The following is a 22213-nucleotide window of genomic DNA, read 5'->3' on the forward strand; positions in this document are numbered from 1 at the left end:
TGACAACTGAATGTACTGTGGGATCCTGGAACAGAAAAAAAGGACTGTAGGTAAAAACAAAGGAAATCGAAATAATCTCTGGACACTAGTTAAGAATTTATCAGTACTGGTTCATTAATTGTAACAAATGTATCACACTAATCTGTTAATAATACGATAATATGGGAAACTTGGTGCTGAGTATGTGAGAATTCTACTCTAAAAAGATAGTCTACTGGGAAAAAGAAAAAAGATCACCTGGAGAGATCTTTGAGAATCCAGTTTCTAGTCCCAACCCTCGGATTCTGACTCAGTAAGTCTGGAGTGGGGCCCAGAAATCTGCATTTCAGCAAGTCCCCAAGGAATCTGATACCAGGGCTTTAAAAAACTGGGCCCTCCAGAGGCCAGTTAGGTGTTGTCATTCCCTTCGGGTCTTTTGTTTGTTTGTTTAAGATTTAAATTTTTTTTTTTTTTTTTTTAGCGGTACGCGGGCCTCTCACTGTTGTGGCCTCTCCCGTTGTGGAGCACAGGTTCCGGACGCGCAGGCTCAGCGGCCATGGCTCACAGGCCCAGCCGCTCCACGGCATGTGGGATCTTCCCGGACCGGGGCACGAACCCGTGTCCCCTGCATCAGCAGGCGGACTCTCAACCACTGCACCACCAGGGAAGCCCTAAGATTTAATTTTTTAAAAGTTTATTCTTGGCTGCGTTTGGGTCTCGTTGCTGCATGTGGGCTTTCTCTAGTTGTGGTGAGCGGGGGCTACTCTTTGTTGTGGAACATGGGCTTCTCATTGCGGTGGCTTCTCTTGTTGCGGAGCATGGGCTCTAGGCGCGTGGGCTTCAGTAGTTGTGGCACGCTGGCTCAGTAGTTATGGCTCTCGGGGTCTAGAGCGCAGGCTCAGTACTTGCGGCACACGGGCTTAGTTGCTCCACGGCATGTGGGATCTTCCTGGGCCAGGGCTTGAACCCGTGTCCCCTGCATTGGAAGGCGGATTCTCATCCACTGCGCCACCAGGGAAGTCTCCCTTCTGGTCTTCAAGAACAACTCTGATGGCTATTTGAGAGGCCATTTAAGAAAAGCAAACAGCCATGAGTGGTGAGGCATGGTGCATTAGTTTACTAGTGCTGCCCTAACAAAGTGCCTCAAACTGAGTGGCTTATACAATGGAAATTTATTGACTCACAGCTCTGGAGGCTGGAAGTCTGAGGCTGTGAGAGAGAATCTGTTCCATGCCTCTCCTAGCTTCTCTGGTGCTTTGCCGGCAGTCTTTGGCATTCCTTGGCTTATAGAAGCATCACCCCAATCTCTGCATTCATGTTCACATGGCATTCTCCCTGTGTGCATGCCTGTGTCCAAATTTCCCTCTTTTATAAGGACACGAGTCAGATTGGGGACCCACCCTGTTCAGTAGTACTTCATCTTGACTAATTGTAACTGCAGTAACCATAAATAGATCCAAGTAAGGTCACGTTCCGTGGTACTAGGGATTAAGATTTTGACATGAGTATTTGTCAGGGACATGGCTCAACCCATAACAGATGGTTAAACATTCACCTGGGCTGCCCAGTGCTCTTCGGCGCACTACTGTCCTGTAACCGGAAAACTCCCCCGAGTTCAGGGCAGGCCCCTTCCTCCCCTCTACTACCTCTGCTACGACCATAGCGTTGGCCCCTCCACACCTGCTGCAGGTTGACTGGGGCACGTGTGATGCTTTATCAACGTGTGGTTGATAAACGCTCCCATAGGAACCCCTCCATGGGAGCGTTAGGGGCCAGGGCTGCTCACAGCTTTCTGCACTGCCAGCCCGTGGAAGGGGGGAGGGTGTAGGACCCCAGAGGGTCTACAGGGTGGCTACCCGGGCCAAGGAACCTAGCTGTCCCCTCCAGGTCCTCTGTAAGCAGCTCCTCTTCCATTGTCCAAATAAGAATTTAAACTTTTTATTTGATTGCACTGTATGTAAGAAGTATATCTGAATTTCATTCTGCAATCTACAAAGTTTGGGTTGGTCTTCGATGACAAAGCTAAATTTCAGGAGTCCATTGAGAGATGGGCTTTGTCTACTTCACTCACCTGAGCCCTGCCATGGGTTTCTAGGACAGGATGGGTCTTAGGGTTCTTCAGAGAAACAGAACCAGTAGGATGTGTATGATATAGATTTATTTTAAGGAATTGGTTCATGTGATTGTAGAGATTGGCAGGTCCAAGATCGGCCAATTTTGGGTAGGGCAATCTGCTGGGTAGGGCAGCTGGCTGAAGACCCAGGGAAGAGGTGATGCTGCAGCTTGAGTCCCAGGACCGTCTTTTTTTTTTTTTAATAAATAAGTTAATTAATTTATTATTGGCAGCGTTGGGTCTTCGTTGCTGCGCGCGGGCTTTCTCTAATTGCGGCGAGTGGGGTCTACTCTTTGTTGCGGTGCACAGGTTTCTCATTGCGGTGGCTTCTCTTGTTGCAGAGCACGGGCTCTAGGTGTGCAGGCTTCAGTAGTTGTGGCTCGCGAGCTCTAGAGTGCAGGCTTGGTAGTTGTGGCGCATGGGCTTAGTTGCTCTGCAGCATGTGGGATCTTCCCAGACCAGGGCTCGAACCCGTATCCCCTGCATTGGCAGGCGGATTCTTAACCACTGCACCACGAGGGAAGTCCCTCAGGGCAGTCTTGAGACAGAATTTCCTCTTCCTCCCTGGACCTCTGGGTTTTTTCCTCTGAAGGCCTTCAACTGATTGATGAGGCCCACCCCCACTGTGGAGGGTAATCTGGTAAATCTACTGATTTAAATGCTAATCTCATCTTGAAAATACCTTCACAGCAACATCTAGACTTGTGTTTGACCCAATATCTGAGTGACTACTGTGGCTCAGCCAACTTGACACATAAACTTAGTCCCCGCAGGATGTATCTCTCTTTTTCATTTAAGAACATGACACCTGCTTCCCATGTAATTGAAATGGTCCAAGGGTGCTGTGGGATTGACCACTGGGTTTGAATCCCAGCCCTTCCCTTTCCTCAGGATGCGAACTGGACAAGTGACTTCATGTTGGACACTTCTTACTTGAGTCTTAGTTTCCTTACCTGTCAGATGGAAGTGGTGACCAATAGAGCCTGTCTCATACAGGGACCAGACAAGCCCAAGGTCACAGGGCAAAGGCTTACAGAGAGCTTGCCCTGTGCCAGGCCCTGAGCTAACAGTGGTTAACATACCTGATCTCATTTAATCCTCAAACGGGCCTAGAGTTCAGGCACTATGACTATCCCTGTTTTACAGATGAGGAAACTGAGGCATGAAGAGGGCAAATGACAAGCCAAAGGACACCTAACAAGGGCGTCCAGAGCCAGGGTTCACATCTATGCTGTCCAGAGTCAGCATTCCTAACCACTACACCATCCTGCCTCTCTGCTGCAGCTATTGCTGCTTTTGTGGTGGTGGTTTACGAACCTAGTCCCGGACCTGGCACATAGTAGGTGCTTAGTAAATATTTGTTTAAGGAACCGAATACCTATTGTGATATTGGGATGTAATAAGAAATCTATTTTTTGGTCTTTGTCCCCAGCTCCCAGCCAGAGCTCCTAAAATCCTTGTAATTTCCTAAGTGATAAAGGTAAAAAGCATCTTTTGTTGTATATTTTGTCCCCAGTTCCTGAAAGAGCTCCAGAAGGGGAAAGGAGCAAGCATCTTTTGTTATTCATAACAAGCCCCTTTCAACCACACCTGCCTACTTAATAGAAGCTCCATAAAAAACCTAAAGGATGGGGTTTGGAGAGCTTCTGGGTTAGCAAGCACATCTAGGTGCTGGGAGGGTGGTACACCCAGAGAGGGCGTGGAAGCCCAGCACCCCTTCCCGTATACCTTGTCCTGTGCACCTTCACCATTTGGCTGTTCTTGAGTTGTATCCTTTATAATAAGCTGGCGAACGTAAGTAAGTGTTTCTCTGAGTTCTGTGTGCTATTCAAGCAAATTATCAAACTTGAGGAGGGGGTCATGAGAACTCCCAATTTATAGCCAGTCTGTCAGCAATGTCCCAGGTGACAACCTGTGACTTGTGATCAGTGTCCGAAATGGAGGCAGTCTTGTGGGACTGAGCCCTTGACCTGCATGGTGTGTGTGAATTCCAGGCAGTTAGTGTCAGAACTGAGTTAAATTGTAGGTCACCCAGTCCTGTCCACCAAAAATTAGAGAATTGCTTGGTGTGGAAAACACTACACATTTGGTGTCAGAAGTACTGTGTACAGAAAGGAAACAGGAGTTTTTCTTTTTACTTGTATATGTGTTCAGTATATACATGTTGAATGAATAAATAACCCAAGTGGTTAATTTTTTAACAAAGTGGAATTACAATATACACAGTTATCACAACTGGCTTCTTTCATTTAACAGTAGAGCGTGGCCCTTTTTTCCTGTCTGCCCATCAGGTATGAGTGTTCTTTCCTCCAGACCTCCTGGGGGTGCCCAGAGACACAGCCTGTCTCGGAGGAAGGGCCTGACCTCTGCCCCTCCTTGGGCTGTTCCTTCCCATTGTGCAAATTGTGCCTCCAGGATGGGGTGGCTTTCCCAAAGGCCTGGGTTTCAGCCAGTTTATTCAACATTTACTCAACAAATATTCACTTAGTGCCGACTATTTGCCAGATCCTGGTGTAGGCATCAGGAGTACATCAGTAAACAAGACAGCCCAAATACCAAGTGGGGAAAGGGAAGTTGGCAATGTTAACTAGGGCTGCCTGAGAAACAGTCATTTGAATAAAGAGCTGAAGGAGGTGAAGCACTGAGCCAGGAAATTATCTGGAGTTAGAAGACTTTGAAGCCAAGGGAACAGCCAGTGCAGTTCAAAAGGTATCTGATGTATTAGGGGACAATAATGGCCCACGTGGAGACGTGGTGTCCACTGATACACTTGACTGCCTGTCAGTGAGAATCATCTTGAGGCCTTCACACCTGAGGTGAGTGTCCCACATTCTCAGAAACTGTGGCCTTGGATCCTTTGTATCAGAATCACCCTGAGTCAGCAACCACTGTGTGGCCGGGACCCTGGACAGAAGATCTGAACCTCGGTTTTGTTGTCTATGTGTTTTTTTTAATTAATTTATTTTTTATTTATTTATTTTTGGCTGTGTTGGGTCTTCGTTGCTGTGCGCAGACTTTCTCTAGTTGCAGCAAGTGGGGGCTACTCTTCATTGCGGTGCACAGGCTTCTCATTGTGGTGGCTTCTCTTGTTGTGGAGCATGGGCTCTAGGCACGCGGGCTTCAGTAGTTGTGGCCTGTGGGCTCAGTAGTTGTGGCTCGTGGGCTCTAGAGCGCAGGCTCAGTAGTTGTGGCACATGGGCTTAGTTGCTCTGCAGCATGTGGGCTCTTCCTGGACCAGGGGTCAAACCCATGTCCCCTGTATTGGCAGGCAGATTCTTAACCACTGCGCCACTAGGGAGTCCTATGTGTTTTATCTAACCTCACAGGGTTAAGAGCCGGTATGACCAGTGTTTCTTCCTTCAAAGGGACCCCAACTCTGAGGGCCTTTCCTCTGGCATTTACACCAGTGACTTCTACAGAAGGTAAGAAGTGGCTGGTCACACTGTTTTTCTTAAAGGCTGGACTGACGCCATCATTGTAAATTGTTTCCAGGCCCAGGGCCCAGCCCAGGGCCTAGGTGGGTTTGGCGGTCATCAGGCCAGGTGACCTGAAGGGACAATGATGATACTGATAATAATAACAGCTATCACTTACCAAGGGCTTCTGATGTGTGGTCTCTGTGCTAAGATCTTTACATGCACTGTCTCACCTAGTATGGAAGTTATGATGATTATCTCTGCTTTATGGGTGAGAAAAGCTGCTAGGGAGGGAGGGACATCCTGTCTAGCAGAGCATCTGTGTCTCAGTAGGACCCTGCCTCCACACCCCCATTTCTGAGCAGGTAGTTGCTCAAGACGTCAGTTTAACTTGCATGCCTCCTGCATCTCTATATTGTATTCCACGCAAATGGAAATCAAAAGAAAGCCGAAGTAGCAATACTTATATCAGACAAAATAGACTTTAAAATAAAGACTGTTGGGCTTCCCTGGTGGTGCAGTGGTTGAGAGTCCGCCTGCCGATGCAGGGGACATGGGTTCGTGCCCCAGTCTGGGAAGATCTCACATGCCGTGGAGCGGCTGGGCCCGTGAGCCATGGCCGCTGAGCCTGCGTGTCCGGAGCCTGTGCTCCGCAACGGGAGGGGCCACAACAGTGAGAGGCCCGCGTACCGCAAAAAATAAAAATAAAATAAATAAATAAATAAAATAAAGACTGTTACAAGAGACAAAGAAGGACACCACATAATGATCAGGGATCAAAAGAAGATATAACAATTGTAAATAAATATGCACCCAACATACGAGCACCTCAATATGTAAGACAAATATTAACAGACATAAAAGGAGAAATCAACAGTAACAGGATAATAGTAGGGGAACTTAACACCCCACTTACATCAATGGACAGATCATTGAGACAGAAAATCAATAAGGAAACACAGGCCTTAAATAACACATTAGACCAAATAGACTTAATTGATATATATAGAGGAGTCCATCCAAAAGCAGCAGAATATACATTCTTTTTTTTTTTTTTTTTTTGCTGTACGCGGGCCTCTCACTGCTGTGGCCTCTCCCGCCACGGAGCACAGGCTCCGGACACGCAGGCTCAGCGGCCATGGCTCACGGGCCCAGCCACTCTGTGGCATGTGGGATCCTCCCGGACCGGGGCACAAACCCGTGTCCCCTGCATCGGCAGGCGGACTCCCAACTACTGCACCACCAGGGAAGCCCCAGAATATACATTCTTTTCGAGTACACATGAAACATTCTCCAGGATAGATCACATGCTAGGCGACAAAACAAGCCTCAGCAAATTTAAGAAAATTGAAATCATATCAAGTTATCTTTTCTGACCATACTGGCATGAGACTAGAAATAAACTATAAGAAAAAAAAACTGCAAAAAACACAAACACGTAGAGGCTAAACAATATTCTACTAAACAACCAATGGATCACTGAAGAAATCAAAGAGGAAATAAAAAAAAATACCTAGAGACAAATGAAAATAAAAACACAATGATCCAAAACCTATGGGACACAGGAAAAGTAGTCCTAAGGGGGAAGTTTATAGTGATACAAGCTTACCTCAGGAAACAAGAAAAATCTCAAATAAACAACCTAATCTTACACCTAGAGGAACTAGAGAAAGAAGAACAAGCAGAACACAAGGTTAGTAGAAGGAAAGAAATCATAGAGATCAGAGCAGAAATAAAAGAAATAGAGACTAAAAAAATAGAAAAGATCAATAAAACTAAAAGCTGGTTCTTTAAAAAAATAAACAAAATTGACCAACCTTTAGCCAGCCTCATCCAGAGCCCCTGCTCTTAATCTCTTTTTAACCATGACCTCCCTATCTTTTTTTTTTTTTTTGCGGTACTTGGGCCTCTCCCATTGTGGAGCACAGGCTCCAGATGCGCAGGCTCAGCGGCCATGGCTCACGGGCCCAGCCGCTCCGCGGCATGTGGGATCTTCCCAGACCGGGGCACAAACCCGTGTCCCCTGCATCGGCAGGCAGACTCTCAACCACTGTGCCACCAGGGAAGCCCAAGACCTCCCTATCTTGACCTTGGCCCAATTTAGGCTCAACCCAACTCTACCCTTGGTGTGTCTCAATTTTCCTATTGAGACCTAGGAACCAGGGGAGATATGCATGATTCAATCTCATCTAAGAGGTGTGGCCCTGTTAGATAGGAAACATATGGAAATACATATTTTTGCAAGTAGAAAGTACAGGATATAATCAAGCAATAAGTGGATCAGCTGGATCCAATCCAATGGTGAGGAAACCTGGGTGGGGCAGAGGGTGTTTGCAAATCTCAATTAGTTGGAGATATTAGGTAACTGGACCCAGGATACATGGGCCATCCCACCACCCCATTCGGATTTCTTATTGGCAAAGAGATTATAAAAGAGGACTCAGTGTGGTCTGTCATGATCTTGGGCTTTCAGGGAGCAGAGGAACCCTGAGTCATGGCCAAAACGTCCAGTCAATATGCAGCCCCAGTCTGCCCGGAAAAGCACCCCAAATCCCTTGTTTTCCTTAGTAGATGTCTTCAGCCCTAACAAGGAGAGTACTTAACGACAATTGTTAAATTGTACCAAGTGTATAAGCAACGTGAGATTTGGAAATTGAGCTTTAAAATTTTTGTGTGTGTGTGGTACACGGGCCTCTCACTGTTGTGGCCTCTCCCGTTGCAGAGCACAGGCTCCGGGTGCGCAGGCTCAGCGGCCATGGCTCACGGGCCCAGCCGCTCCATGGCATGTGGGATCTTCCCAGACCAGGGCACGAACCCGTGTCCCCTGCATCGGCAGGCGGACTTCAACCACTGCGCCACCAGGGAAGCCCAATTTCCTCCTTTTTATTTGATCATTTCCACCAGAATACAAACATGCTATTTAATTTCCTATCTTAAAAGCAAACAAACAGAAAACAGCATGGCAGGTCCTCAAAAAATTCAACATAGAATTACCATATGATGCAGCGATTCCACTTCTGGGTATATACCCAAAGGAATTGAAAGCAAACTCAAACAGATGTTTGTGTACCCATGTTCAGAGCAGCATTATTCACAGTAGCCAAAAGGTGGAAATAATCCAAGTGTCTATTGATAGATGAATGGATGAACAAAGCATGGTCTATCCACACAACAGAATATTATTCAAACACTAAAAAGGAAGGAGTTCCTGACACCTACTACAACATGGTTGAACGTTAAAGACATTATGCTAAGTGAAATAAGCCAGTCACAGGAAGACAAATACTGTGTGATTCCATTTATATGAGGTTCTTAGAGTAGTCAAATTCACTGGGATGGAAAATAGAATGGTGGTCGCCAGGGGCTGGGGGGTGGGGAGTTAATGTTTAATGTGTACAGAATTTCAGTTTTGCAAGGCAGAAAGAGATATAGAGATAGACAGTGGTGATGGTTACACAACAATGTGAATGTACTTAATGCCACCAAATTGTACACTTAATGATGCTTAAAATGGTAAATTTTATGTGTATTTTATGTATATTTTACCCCCCAAGATGCTCCAAACAGGAAAACAAGCATACTCTTTCTTGACCTTCCATCTCTCTCCAGTTACTGCATTTCTCTGTCTCCTTTAAAAGTTAAACTCCGGGCTTCCCTGGCTGCTCAGTGGTTGAGAATCCATCTGCCAATGCAGGGGACACGGGTTCAAGTCCTGGTCCGGGAAGGTCCCACGTGCTGTGGTGCAGCTGAGCCCGTGTGCCACAACTACTGTGACTGCGCTCTAGAGCCCGCGAGCCACAACTACTGAGCCCGCGTGCCGCAACTACTGAAGCCCACGTGCCTAGAGCCCGTGCTCTGCAACAGGAGAGGCCACCACAGTGAGAAAGAAGCCCACGCACCGCAACAAAGAGTGGCCCCCGCTCTCTGCAACTAGAGAAAGCCTGCGCACAGCAACGAAGACCCAATGCAGCCAAAATTAAATAAATAAATAAATTTATTTTTTAAAAAAAGAGTAAAGCTCCTGGAAAGATTGTCTCTAGTCGCTGCCCCCAGTTCTCACCACATGCTCCCTGGAACCCACTCTAATCAGACATTCACTCTCCACTGCTTTCCAGAAACCGCTCTTGCCAAGGTCAAGGACGACCTCCTCCTCTTTAAATCCAGTGGCTCCTTCTCAGCAGGGTCTGACACAGCCGGTCACTGCCTCCTCCTGGAAGTCTCCTCCTCCCTCCCTGGCTCCTTCTCAGCCTCTTTGTTGGAGCCCCTCCTCCCCTGCTCTCCTCCACGGTGCCCACAAGCTCCAGGCAGCCCTTCTCTCGGCCCTCACCCGCTCCTTGAGGATGTCAGTCTGAAATCACATGGCTTGAATCCCATCAATCTGTCATGCTGCTGGTGCCCACATTTATGTTACCTCTCACCGGAGCTTTCCCATGAACTCCATTCCTAAATATCTGTTCTTTAGCATTTCCACTTCCATGTTGAGCTGGCGTCTCAAACCTAACAGATCCCCAGACTGACTGCTTTGCTTATCTTCCCCTGCACCCTGCTCTTCCCCAGAATTCCTCACTCCAGTAACTCACAGTTCCACCCTTCCACTCGCTCAGGCCAAAATCCTAAAGGCCCCCTTTTCCTCACACCCCATATTTAACCCATCAGCAAATCCTGCTGGCTCTACCGTCAAAATACTGTTGTTTCCAGAATCTGACCCCTTCCTTCCTCCCTCCCTCCCTCTCTTTCTTTAGTTCCCCATCTGGGATGAACTGGTGCCCCCTGCAGTGGAAGCATGGAGTCTCAACCACTGGACCGCCAGGGAAGTCCCAGAATCTGACCATTCACCTCCGTCCACCCTTTTACCCCCTCATTTTGCTGTACACCTGAAACACTGTAAATCAACTATACTTCAGTTAAAAAAATGCTATTTATAAAATTTTAAAAAATATATGTATTCGGCAGGGAGGGAAGGGAGGCCCAAATTTTATGAGCTTCAGGTCCCAACCCTTTTTGGCCTCGTGGCATGCAGGATCTTAGTTCCCCAACCAGGGATCAAACCCGTGCCCCCTGCCATGGAAGCATGGAGTCTTAACCACTGGACCGCCAGGGAAGTCCCTGGGTCCCAACCCTTTTTCATAAGTGCCAGCACTTACCACCATCTGAAGAATGATTTATTTTGTATCTGCTTTATTGTCTGTCTCCCGCACCTTAGATGAATGAATATCAATACCCAGATAACCGCAGTTTTCAAGGTAACGAATTTTCTCTTCTTACATTCCCCAGCTCACTCCCCCCACCCCACCCTATTGCACCAAGAATGTTAGCTCATTAAGGCCCCACTTTGAGCTGTAAGGACCTCGCATTCCCAGGGGAGCCAGGAATATGCTTAGAACACACAAATATATCATCATAACAATGAGCTGACATTTGCCTATTTCATTATAGTCATTGATCCAGCTTTTATATCTATGATCATTTGTGAAATGGCCACTGCAGGTATTATTTTACCTACTTTATAGATGAAGAAACTGTCCAGCCACCACCAGCCCAGCCTCCTGCATCTGTCTATACATGGCATGGCCTGCTGAGCTTTAGCTCTGTTTGGCCACAGAATAAAAACGAACAAAACCCCATTCCCACCACCGTATCATCATCTGATTTCTTCTGCAATATCCAGTCAGACCCTGACTAACCCTCTCCTTCGAGCACTTCAGCAGGAGGCGTGGGACTCATCCGGAGGTGGGCTGGGTAACCAGAGGGACAGACATTAGTTACTCCAAGAAGTTTCCCTCTTGGTGAGACTTGGATCAGGATGCTGTTGGGGCAGTGGACATTGACTAAGAGAGACAAGCATCAGGTGGGTGGCTGGGTGTGATGGGTGGGGTGGTGGGCTGTCCAGGGGCCTTCCAGCCCCCTTGTGGACTGCAAGGCAGCCTGTGACCCCCTGCCCAGCAATCTTCTCCAAGTAGTCCCCGCCCCCAACCCTACAGGTACTTCCTGAGCCGCTAGTAAATCAGAAGCGAGAAGAGCCCTAAGATGGCAAAACAGGCCAACCTCCTTCCGGGCAAACCAGCTGGGCAGGTCTGCTGGTGCCAGCGTGCAGGTCGGAAGAGCAGAGCTAGCAAATGCCTGGGCCCATGAGCAGGCTCTGGGGAGGAGCCAGATACAATCTCACCTAGGTCTGATCCAGAGCTGGCTCTTAGGGTCTGGTGGCTCTGTAGATGGGTTTGAAGATGGCTGGTTTGGAGGTAGGATTTGATTGGATGTTATTCCTGGTGGTTAGAAGCAACCTGTCAACCATCCAGGAATGCTCACCGGAGAGGCCAGATATCAGAAACACCTGGGGAGCTTGTTACAAAAAATACAGGCCTGCCCCTCTACCAAAGCAGAATCCCTAGGGAGGAGTTAGAGACCCATATCTTTTTCTTTAAAAGCCCCCTCAGGTAATTGTGACACTCAAGAGGTTTGGAAATTATTACCTGGTCTTTAAAGAGAATGACTGTGGGGACTTCCCTGGTGGTCCAGTGGGTAAGACTCCGCGCTCCCAAGGCAGGGAGTCCGGGTTCAATCCCCGGTCGGGGAACTAGACCCCTCATGCATGCCACAGCTAAGACCCGGCGTAGCCAAAATAAATAAATAAATAAATATTAAGAAAAAAAGAGAATGATTGTGGAACCTTCAACCTCGGAGTTGGCCACTTAGCTTTGTTTCTTTGGGAAAGTGACTTAACTTCTCTGAGCTTCATTTGCCTCATCTGGAAAATGGGGCTAATGATGTACCTCTTAGGGCTGCCATTGGAAATACTTGTAGTCATGCTGAGCTCTAGGCTTGGGGCCTGGCACAGAGTATGGGCTCCCAGGGTTGGCTGCTATGATGATCATTGCTGCTGAGATCCTCTGGGATTCTGGAGTGAACACGAGAGGCTGAGGGAGCTAAAGGCCAGGAGAGGATCTGCTCCTGTTCAGAGTTCCTAATGCTGGGGATGAGAGGCTCCCTGGGAAGGGAGCGAAGCCTCCTGCTCAGAGGAATTAGGAGAGAGGCGCCAAGGCCAAACTCAAGGTAGAGGCCTCTAGGTCAGGGCCTTGGGCAGGTACGACTTCGAAGAAGCACAGTGAAGATTTGTGGCTAAGACCTTGGGCTTAAAGGCTCAGAGTTCTGGATTCAAGTTCTGACTTCTTTTATTAATGTATGACCTTGGGTGAGACTCAAAAGAGAGGCTGAGCCTCGGCTGGGAGGAAGACAGCTCACCGTCAGCCAGGCTCTGGAGCCAGACGGCTCAGCTGCTTCTTGGAACCGTGACCTTGAGCAAGTTACTCCGCCCCTCAGACCTCAGTTTGGAAATGGGGATACTCCAGCTACCCACACTCTGGTTGGGAGGTGCCAGTGCGATACTGCCCATGAAGCACTCATCTCCCTGCTGACCCACAGGGTTTCAGAAATGTTAGTTATCTCCATCAACCCTTCTCTGGGGGAAACTTCGGCTTGTGACTGGTTGGAATGGTGGCCGTCACCTTTCAGCTGGTGACAACACCCGACCTAACAGTATGCAGAGCTTTCATCACAGAGCCTCCAGGCGTCAAGGATGCAGGCCCCTCAGGCACCACTCGTCCGCAACAGACGGCCCGATCTGGCCTTCCTCCCCTCTGCAGATTGTCCTCTTTTTCTGAGCAAAGCTCAAGCGGGCTGTTATTTGGTGACACTGCCTCGATGAGGTCAGGCTGCCCGGAAACGACCCCTTTCTGCCCTCAGGGATGAGAATACAGGCTGTATTTCATTAGTGTTTTGAACTCTAGTATGTACCAAATGAGGAATGTTTTGGAGTAAGGTTTACACTGGATGTGATCAAACAATGTTCCTGCACTCACAGTGTCAGTTGCCCTCGGTAGCCTGTTTCCTAGCACCATCAGGGCACGCCCTGACCAATGGCGTGTGTCACTACGCACATCTCACAAGCAGTTGGCTCCTTACTGCCCAGGGTGGCGGTTGGGGTCACTTCAGACTCTGGGAGACGTGCTGCCATAGAGAACCCTCTCTTCTATGTGGGGCATTCTGAGGATCTTGTCTGTGGCCAGTGGCTTGGCAGGACCAGACCTTCCCAGGCAGGGCCCTCCCAGGGGCAGCTTCCCCGGCAGCTGGGCGCACCTCTGAGCAGACACTGCCCCCTTGAGGCCTCTGCTTGCCATCACACCTGGCAGAGCTGACCTCACACAGAGGGAAATGGACCCAGATGATGCTTTCTAAGCATCCTCCAGGGGTACCTTAAAATTGGCCCCAAATGCAAAAGTCTTTGGAGCGCTGGCAGTGTATTCATTCTCAACCTGAGAACCTGGAATCTACCTCAGTGCCTTTTGTTGCCTTCCAGAAGAATGCAACTCTGGGCGATCATCAGAAAACAAGCACATAGCCACAGGAGGTCTGTAATTTGTACAGAGGTAGGGGGATCTCTTATAGCAGGGAAGCCCTCTTGCTATAAGATTTGAAATTGCTACCAAAACGAGGTGGGAGAAATGAAGAAAATAAAAGAAAGGATGAATTAATTACAGGAAGGTCAACATTAACTAGCTAGATTGAGAACTAAGAGAGTAAGAAGTGGTGGAGGTGTGGAGATGTGGTCCTACAAGTGTGGTACTGAAGACAGTATAATAACATTGCATGCTGTATAGAGAAGTGGGAAAAAAAGGGGAAAACCACCAATAATCCTACCATCTTAAATAAGCATTATTTTGGTTCATTCCCTTTGTTTTTGCTTCCTACATGTCTGCTTTTAATATCTTTATTGGATTTTTTTCAAATCATAAGAGTTAAATTATAGGGACTTCCCTGGTGGCACAGTGGTTAAGAATCCACCTGCCAATGCAGGGGACACGTGTTTGAGCCCTGGTCCAGTAAGATCCCACATGCCGTGGAGCAACAAAACCCGTGCGCCGCAACTACTGAGCCTGAGCTCTAGAGCCTGTGAGCCACAACTACTGAGCCCGTGTGCCACAACTACTGAAGCCCACGCGCCTAGAGCCTGTGCTCCGCAACAAGAGAAGTCACCGCAGTGAGAAGCCCGCGCACTGCAACAAAGAGTAGCCCCCACTCACTGCAACTAGAGAAAGCCTGCATGCAGCAACGAAGACCCAACGCAGCCAAAAATAAATATATTCATTTAAAAAAAGAGTTAAGGGCTTCCGTAGTGGCGCAGTGGTTGAGAGTCCGCCTGCCGATGCAGGGGACATGGGTTCGTGCCCCGGTCCGGGAAGATCCCACATGCCGCGGAGCGGCTGGGCCCGTGAGCCATGGCCACTGAGCCTGCGCGTCCGGAGCCTGTGCTCCGCAATGGGAGAGGCCACTACAGTGAGAGGCCCGCGTACCGCAAAAAAAAAAAAAAAAAAAAGAGTTAAATTATGAAACATGTAAGTTGTGGAAAGCAAAAACCACACCCATCTCAAAAAAAAAAAAAAAACGACAAGATTGGCCCAAAATGCAGAGCTGGGTTACAATTGTGTTTGGGAGAGGCTTCATTCCTAATCACTCTGCAACCAGAGTCCCTTGGAGTCCTGGGTCCACTAAGTTCTCGGCCTCTGGGCCTTTGTAAATAGTTTCCCCCCTGGAATACTACTCTCCCACGTTCTTGTCTGGCTGACTCCTTTTAATGCACAGGCTTCGATGTCTCTTCTCCCAGCGTTTCCCCAATGTCCCGAATTGGTTAGGTGCCGCTTATATGTGCTCCTGTAACCCCATGACAGCCTTTATCATGTTGCACTGTCATTGCTTCTTACTTACTGCTGGCGGAGAAGCACTGTGTGGCAGGACCCAGACACCGTGGCTCCCAGCTCCTCTTTCTGCGGACAGAGGCAGGACAAGCCAACTGTCTGCAACCTGCAACAGAACCAGAGCATGGGCCTGGGTCACGCCGTCCCCTGAGCAGGACGGGTTGCTGTCCAGCATTAAAGGGGAGCTGGACTGACGTTCCCAGGTGCTGGGTCCCGGGCAGTTGCTCATCAAATCCCTGAAGCACTCTTTGGAGGTAGGTACTTGTGGCCGAGACAGCAGCTGGTCCCCATCAAATACCTGGGTGTTCACCCAGAGCAGTTCAGGCCACATGACTAGTTCTGGACCACTGTCTGTGGGCAGAAGTGACGTCTGCCCATGTGGGGCTGAGTCGGTTCAGAGCTGACGTGTCTTCTCCATCTCTTCCCCCGACTGTGGGTTCCAGCGGTGAAGCTCCAAAACGTAGGAGGGCTACCAGACCCTCATCGGACTTTGTGAAACAAAGGCACCTTTACTGCATTCAGCCAAGGAGGTTTGGGGGTTGTTGAGGCAATTAATGCTAATTGCCCTGATGCATACAGCACTGCTATCATTTGTACTTATCGGGGCCAAGCCAGCTGCCCACGGTCACACAGCTTGTAAGCGGGCAGAGCTGGAACTCAAACCCAGGCCTGACTTGCATGGCTGGTTTTTAGAAACTAAACTTACTTCACCCCATGAAAGCCTGTCCCCAAGCACTGCTATAACTTCTGAAATCTTATGAGAATGTCCAGCAGGGACAGGGCAGAGGGGCAGCGGGAACAGCCAGACTACTTAGCAAGTCCGACGTGAAATCCTGCTCTTCTGGATCGCACTCAGCAGTTACAACACTCAAGGTGTACTTCTGCCAGTGACGGTCGCTCAGGATGAGGAACACGCGGTGAAGAGATAACAACAGCTCACCCATGCTTGGCAGAGAATTACAACTGGGGAGTGGAACCCCGATTCTATAGATCAGGGAAGAAGTCCTCCCAATGTCACTATTTCACTCTCAGCCCTTACCCACTTGTTTCCCAGCCCAGAAAGGCAGTGTTGCACACCAGAAGCTTCAGAGTTAAGACCTGGGCTCAAATCCCTGCTCTGCTACTTACTGGCTGTGTGACCTCAGGCAAGTCACTGTGCCTCTCTGAGCCTCAATTTCCTCATCTGTAAAACGGGGACAGTAATACTAATTCCTCATAGGATGGATTGAAGCATTAGAGATAATGGATATAAGGCATTTAGTACAGTGCCTGGCACATGGAAGTTTGTTACAATCCAAGGCAGGTTCTCTTTTTCCAGGGTGGGATCAGGGGGCTATCAGAGGAGGGGGAATCAGCATACAGATTCGCACCAAAATCGCTCATATGTTTATTTACAAACAGGATACATATACACATACACAGGTATCACTGGAACATTTCAGGAACCTAAGAGCTGGGAACACCCCTTCCTGACTCGGCTTGGGCTCTCTAGAAAAGGGCTTCTGACACTTTCTCACTGGAAAGCCTGTAGGTGCTCTGGTTGGGCCTTCACTGCTTCTCATGTCTACATCGGCCTGTCCCAGTGGGCCGTGGACAAGGGGCTGTGAGCTCAGTCATTCATGTCCAGGTCAAATTCTGGATACAACTCTTTGGTGGTGACGCCTCGGATCACGGCTGAAAGGAAGGAAGGAAAGAAGGAAGGAAGGAAGTCCAGTGGGAGAAGTGGGAGGGAAAATGGCCAAAGCCCTGGCCTACCCAGGACCCTCTCCAGCACTTTCTTCCTGCTCCCCTAGTTGGCCCAGATAACCCTCCTGCTACCCCTTCCAGGCTCCTCCACGGTGGGCCCTGTCTGGTCCGTCCAAACTGGACTCACTTAACCCTCACCCACATGAAGCAGCAGCAAGAGGCATATGCTGAAAACGTAAGTGTACACTCACGTTGTATCAGTGGCCAGCTGCAAGCCCTGGCCCATGTGCATGCCCTTGCCATTTGGTGATGCCCTTCCTCATGCCTCCTCACAGACTCTTCTCTCCTCCCAAGGGAAGGGGTCTCCTCAGAGGCCTGCCCTGACCACCCTGTCTCATCCCCACCTGCCACCCTGTTCGTACCTCAATATTTTCCATCTCTGTCTTTTGTTTCCTTCACTGCACTTAACACATTTTATAATTCATTTATTTGGGTTCCTTTACTTCTTTACCATTCCCCCCCTCCCAACACCAAAATGTAAGTCACATGAGAATGGAGACACTCAAGTGTCTGGTTCACCAAAATGTCCCCATACCCTGTTGAGTAGCACAGAGTAGGTGCTCAGGAAATACTCACTGAATGAATGAAAGAGGACACTCCGCCTGCTCCAGGTCCTATGACCTGGAAGGACAGGTCTCAGACTGGGTTCTGTCTAACAAGAGCTTATTCCCCTTGGCCTCTAGGCTACAGTCGCCTCACATTCCTTTCTTCTTGGGCCCTCATCATCCTCCACCTCCTTCTGTTTTCTCCCTCCCCTCCTTTTGAGACCCATTCCCCACTGACACACGGAGAAGCCTTTCCTGCCATGGAATCCCGGATGCTGATGGGCAATTCTGCGACAAGAGCTACAACTCAGGCAGCCAGCGGGCAGACAGCCCAGCTCTGAGCACTGTCCCAAATGGTCCCTGCTGGTTGAATATCAGAGTGCCCACCGAACCAAGCCAGGTGATGGAACCAAGGCCACCTACACATTTCCTCACCTCCAAGGTGGGCTGTCCCATCCAGCTCAGACACACAGGTGCCTGTGTCTCGGCTCAGCCCTCTAGATAGTGAGACTGTGTTCAAGGAGGAACAAAATACCCCTTTAAGCCACAGAGTTCCCCTTGCACTTTCTGCCTCTGTAGCATGTCGGCCACTTGAGGCGAGGCTGGGGTCTCCATTGGTCTGAGTAGGCCCTGGAGGACTGGGAACCCTAGTCCTCAGGCAGGCGGCTGAGCCCAGACTCAGACCTGCCTGTAGCTCCAAAGCAGGCTCTATACCCGAGGGAAAAACCGCAGGCACTCAGGTAAGAGCTGTACAGTTGCTTCGCTAGGTGGCCAGGAAGGGGAGGGGCATTCAGGGAGCGTGGCAGCTGAGAATGGTAGGGGGGTTGGGTAAGTTTAGAAGGCCCAGGAGCAAAATCCCACCAGCCCTGGGGCATGGGGACTCCCTCACCTAGTTTGCCTAGCAGCATCTGGCCTACATCCTTGATGTCATTATACTCGTGGAGCTGGGAGATGTGGTCCTCCAGTTCGTCTACACTGTAGCCTCTGGGGTGAGAAATGGAGAGAGAGAGAGGGGAGAGAGAGAGAGAGAGAGAGAGAGAGAGAGAGAGAGAGAGAGAGAATATCGTTGAGAAAGCTGATGAGGCTCCAAGGTTCAGAGAGTAACGGGGCATCTATTTAACAAATGTTCACTAAGGGCCTACGGGTGCTTGGCATTGGGAACTAAGATAGTGATGCCAAGGTAGACCCTGCCCTCATGAAGCTTAAGGTAGGGCAGGAGATCTGCCCACCCCCTCACTCCTGGCAAATTCTCCCTGTACTCTTAGGGAGGCATCCTCAGCCACGCTGGTACTGTGTAACCCTGATCACAGCCAAGGGATTCACAGATGGGCACATGAGTGGCTAATCAGATCCCCTCAAGGGTGACATGCACGTTCAAAGGCTGCTCAGTCTGTGCCATGTGGCTGGAGCAAAGGGCATGGGAAAACCCAGGAGTTGTGGAAGAGCCAGCTTCCCCTGGGCACTGAAAACCCCACCTGCAGAGGGAGGACAGAGCCCATGTGCAGACAGAAGCAGAGGCAGAGGCAGAGGCAGAGGCCGTGGGCCCCAGAAGAGACTGGCAGAGCCATGGCTTTCCAGTTCCTAGGTCCCCTTATTCTCCTGGGAATTCCCGGCACAGTCCTGTTTTTACGCTAAAGCTAGGTTGCAGTTACTGGGCACTAGTTAAATGTTATCTAGAGATTCCCTGGCAGTCCAGTGGTTAGGACTTGGTGCTTTCACTGCCGTGGCCCAGGTTCGATCCCTGGTCAGGGAACTGAGACCCTGCAAGCTGCATGGCATGGCACGGCCAAAAAAAAAAAAAAAAACAGTTATCTTAAGCGCCCTGAGGAACCCAAAGAGACTTACTCAGATATTAACTGGGAGATTTCCTTGTCCAGCATGTCCTTCTTCTCCTTCAGCTTCTGAATGTCAAGGTGCAGAGAATCCTCGCTGGCCCCATCAGCCTGGCCAGACTTGGGAGATGGCCGCTGCGTGGCAGGCACAAAGAGTCATAAGCCAGACTGACCAATTATCTACCATTCAGAACCTACACATTATCCCCCAATATCCACTCCCTGCTTCTGGTTGGTAATAGACACCCTCCACCCCAGAATAAGACTACATTTCCCAGCTTCCCTTGGAATTAGATGTGGCCCTATAACTAAGTTCTGGTAAGTGGAACTTAATTAGAAATAGCATAGGCGATGTCTGGGAACTGTCCTTCCAGGGAGAGGGCATGCCTTTCTCTAGCGTTCCTCTTTCCTACCAGCTGGAGGGATGCTGGAATTGAACGGTGTCTTGGATGATAGAGGCATGGGTCCCTGATGACTGTTTAAGCCATCTTTAACAGGCCCAACTTTAACTAAAGGGCCCATCCTGGTTCCCAATCTGGCCCCAGAGAATCTATTTCAGGTCTACCTCTTGGATTCTCCTGTCAAGTCTATAATGTCGCTGGCTTTATAATCGCATTGGGTAGCAAAACCCATCCCTGGGGCTACAGTTCATCTTTGTCCTTTCTGCATCTACAAGCTGTGAAGGCCGGTGCCTGGTACACTGCTAATTTTCAGGAAATGTTTGTTGGAGCAACTGTAATACAAGAGACCGAGGAAGACGTGGTTCCCATTCTTAGGACAGGGGATTTTAACCAGTCAACACATCGTGAGTAAACACTAGCTGCCATGGCAAAGGCTCCAGGGGTTCAGCAATGGATAAGACATCAAGCCTGGCCCCCCGCCTTCATGGAACGTATAGCCTAGTCCCAGACATAGAACCCCCAACAGTCATGCTCTTCCTCCAGAAATGTCCATTTAAAGCTCTGCTCACAGGTCACACATCATCAGAAAGTCCTTTCCTGACCACCCCATTTAAATGGCCACACCTCAATTACTATCCTTTTGTCCTGATGTCTTCTAACATCTATCACCACCTGACATATTGTATATTTCATTAATATTATTTTCACTGACGGCCTTATACCACTGGAGTGTGAACACCATGACGGCAGGGACTCTGTTTTATTCACTGCTGATTGCCCTGTGTCTACAACAGTACCTGGCACATAGTAAGCACTATTTCGAATGAATTCGTCAAATGAACGAGTGAATGACAATCAACTACCTACCAGTCTGAAAAGTGCTTTGAAGTTGAAGTACAGTGTTCTAGGGGAGTGGCTAACAAAGCTATTGGCCTGAGCCCGAAGTGGGGCTAAGACTTCTCTGAGGAAGCTCAACTTTAAAGGATGAGCAGGCATCAGTTTGGCAAGAAGCTGGAAGAAAAAGTATTCCAGCCAGTGTATCCAAAGGCCCTAAGGCAGGAGAGAGTACATGCATTTGAGGGAAAGGGAGTGGTTTCCATGTGGGTCGAATGGGTGAGGGAGGGATAGTGGTGTGAAAAGAACAAAACCAACCAGCCACTTGTGCTGTCAGGAAGGATGAGAGGGCCCATGTGGAGAGCCTGGGGTACCACTGACAAAGTACAGGACGCTGTTTCTCCTCCGAAGCTTGGTGGGCAGGAGGAAAAGATGGGGAAGGACTGAGAAATGACCTAGAGTTTCTCAGCAGAATGAGGTCAGCTGGGGGAAGACCTTGAAGAGGACTGGGGGTGGGTCAGCTGCTGCTGGGGACGGAGAGGAGGGCTGGGAGCAGCAGTGGGGTGCAGGGTGGAGGGCAAGGAAGGGGGCACAAGCATACTCACAGGGGATCGGAAAGCCCCGCGGCAACTTTTGGCAAGTCCTGCTTGAGTCCTGTAGAGGAATCCGAGGGAAAAAGGCTGATTGGACCTAGAGGCCGCTTTGGGAGGAAAGGGGTACTGTGAGGGTGTGAGAGGAGGAACTGCTGTGAAGTACAGAGACCGGGACTGGATCCGGTTGGGAAGAAGGGAGATAATGCTCCCGGGATCGGGGTAGGGATTCTAGAGGAAGGACAGATTCTGATGTGAAGCAGTGGAAGGGGGGGGGGTGGTCTCTGGAGGCTATCTCTGGGGAGAGAAAAGTCTGGGGAGAGAAAAGTCTGGGGCAGAGCTACGGGGAGTCAGGAAAGTGACTGGGAAGAGATGTGCTTTCCCCCTGCTGTCCGCTCCTCGCCCACCTCCTCAGCCCTGGGGTCCGGGGCCCCTGACTCGGGGAGCTCTGCAGTGCCGGAGGCTCCAGGGCGGGTGCGGAGAAGCGGCCCCTCAGGTCCGCCCGGTTTTCGCAGTTCTCTGACGCACACCGCAGCGTCGCAGAGCTATTACGTAAGCACGCTGCGAGATCGGGCCCCGCCCTTCCCCGCCCTTCCCCGCCCTTCGTCGACCAGGTGGGCAAGGAGAGCGGCTGCGCACCGTCTTTTTTGCGGTATGTGGGCCTCTCACTGTTGTGGCCTCTCCCGTTGCGGAGCACAGGCTCCGGACGCGCAGGCTCAGCGGCCATGGCTCACGGGCCCAGCCGCTCCGGGGCACGAACCCGTGTCCCCTGCATCGGCAGGCGGACTCTCAACCACTGCACCACCAGGGAAGCCCCGCACGAAGTCTTTATTAGGCCTTCCCCCGTCCCTCCTGGCTAACGGTGGTTTAGCCACGCCTCTTTCCCTTTCAACTTTCCCATCGACTAATGGGATTAAGGATTTGAGGCTATGCTCACACCACTGCAGCCTAGTACCGCCTTGGTCCCTCCTCTTTTGGCTTCGTCTCACAGCGGCGCGGTTGCTGCCG

The 22213-nt window shown here is 49.8% G+C and overlaps 1 protein-coding gene across 1 annotated transcript; it reads right to left on the reverse strand.

Moving 5' to 3' along the window:
* Positions 1 to 16620: 16620 nt before the first annotated feature.
* On the reverse strand, positions 16621 to 22106 carry SWI5 (SWI5 homologous recombination repair protein; the record flags this gene model as incomplete). The annotated part of the gene is made up of 6 exons (XM_081237878.1): positions 16621 to 16931; positions 18438 to 18532; positions 19394 to 19515; positions 21221 to 21269; positions 21613 to 21766; positions 22067 to 22106. 6 exons carry the CDS (start codon positions 22104 to 22106, stop codon positions 16867 to 16869), a joined length of 525 nt encoding a protein of 174 aa, XP_081094004.1. The 3' UTR covers positions 16621 to 16866.
* Positions 22107 to 22213: the final 107 nt, after the last annotated feature.

Source organism: Mesoplodon bidens (assembly GCF_964165515.1).
Source record: "Mesoplodon bidens genome assembly, chromosome: 6".
NCBI lineage: Eukaryota > Metazoa > Chordata > Mammalia > Artiodactyla > Ziphiidae > Mesoplodon > Mesoplodon bidens.